The sequence below is a fragment of the Meleagris gallopavo genome, chromosome 11 (genome assembly GCF_000146605.3).
Source record: "Meleagris gallopavo isolate NT-WF06-2002-E0010 breed Aviagen turkey brand Nicholas breeding stock chromosome 11, Turkey_5.1, whole genome shotgun sequence".
Classification (NCBI taxonomy): Eukaryota; Metazoa; Chordata; class Aves; order Galliformes; family Phasianidae; genus Meleagris; species Meleagris gallopavo.
Window position 1 is genome coordinate 22,312,479 of NC_015021.2, and position 1,491 is coordinate 22,313,969.

At 58.3% G+C, this 1,491-nt stretch overlaps 1 protein-coding gene across 1 annotated transcript in view; it reads left to right on the plus strand.

Moving 5' to 3' along the window:
* The window catches only part of SHOX2 (short stature homeobox 2), a 5,874-nt gene extending 4,809 nt beyond the window's left edge, over positions 1 to 1,065 (plus strand). The window contains 4 exon segments of the mRNA XM_019618882.2: positions 756 to 759; positions 762 to 791; positions 794 to 811; positions 908 to 1,065. Coding sequence (XP_019474427.2) covers positions 756 to 759; positions 762 to 791; positions 794 to 811; positions 908 to 1,065 — 210 coding nt within the window.
* The last annotated feature ends 426 nt before the right edge of the window (positions 1,066 to 1,491 follow it).

Here is a 1,491-nt window from a genome sequence, read left to right on the forward strand (position 1 = left end):
GTGGGGAGAGGCTGACGGGGCGGTTGCGGCAGCCTAAAGGCAGCACGGAACCCTCAGCTCCGGAGCTGCCGCCCTCCTCCGCGCCTCCCCGGATCGAGCAGAACTTCGTTCCGTCTTTATTTATTTCAACCATTCCATTTCCAATGTTAAAAAGTCCGTTCGTGTCCATCGCGCAGCCCTTTCCGTGGCAGCAAATCAGATTATCATGATAATGAGACAATTATTCCGCCTGCGTGCCACACTCCGCTGCTCAGAGGAACAGAGAAATTCCAACTTCTTTGTAGCAGAGCTTTGATGACAGTAATTACCCCCCAAAAGTGAGGCATTAAACACTTCGCTGTTCGTTTTTTTCTTTTCTTTTCTTTTTTTTTTCCTTTGTACGATAAAGTACTAATTAATTAACAACGGGCGTATTAACGTAAGCGCGTTCTCCTCGGCTCCGACAGCGCAAACAACCAAACCCATTACAGCGAGCTGAGCTTAGAGCTGTTGGGAGGCTGGGGTAGAGACATCAGAGACATCGGTGCGGTGGACCCGGCGTGGGAAGGGGAACTCGGGGCTGTGAGAAAGTGGTTCCGGCTACAGCGAGTGCCAATTTTGGGTCATTTCCCGAATTTCTCACACCCTTCCATTTGCCCTCGTCCCTCACTCCTCATTGCCGCTCTCTTTTGTCCGCCGCTTTTTTATTCTCGGTGGTTTTATTTCTTTTATTGGTTGTATCCCTCTCGTGACCCGTCCCCACTCTGTGCCCCCAGGTTTGGTCCAAAACAGAAGAGCCAAATGCCGAAAGCAAGAAACCAACTGCACAAAGGTACGGCCGTGCGTGTTCGGGGGTGGGGGGGGGGGGGAGCGGGTGTGACACGCGTGGGGGTCCGGCGGGGCTGGGCTGACCCACGGCTGCCCGCAGGAGTTCTCATAGGGGCCGCCAGCCAGTTCGAAGCCTGCCGGGTGGCCCCTTACGTCAACGTGGGAGCGCTGCGGATGCCCTTCCAGCAGGCAAGTGTGCCCGTGGGGTGCGGGGTATGGGGGCCGTGGGGTGTGGATTATTGGATATGGGGTGTGTAGGGTGCGGGGAGTGCGAGACGAGGGATGTGGGATATGGAAGGTGTGGGAAACGGGGGTCGTGGGGTATCTGACGCGGGAGGTACGCGTTTGGGATACTACGGAGCGTGGGGTGACGGACATATGGGCTGTGGGACCCTGGCTTGCAGGAGACGGAGTGTAGGATATGGGTGGTGCGGGACACGGGGGGTGCAGGATGTGGGGTGTGGGATATAAGGGGGTGAGAGGACGCGAGGGATGCAGAACACGGGGTGTGGGATATAAGGGACGCGGGACACGCGGGTGCAGGAGCAGCACTTGGGATGCGGGGTCGTGGGATACAGGCGGTGCGGGAGCGGGACGGAAACTCCGTGCGGTGCGTAGGACGCGAGGGGCGCAGCGGGAGGCGTGCGGGGTACGGGAGGTGTAGGGCACGGCGTAGGGCACGGC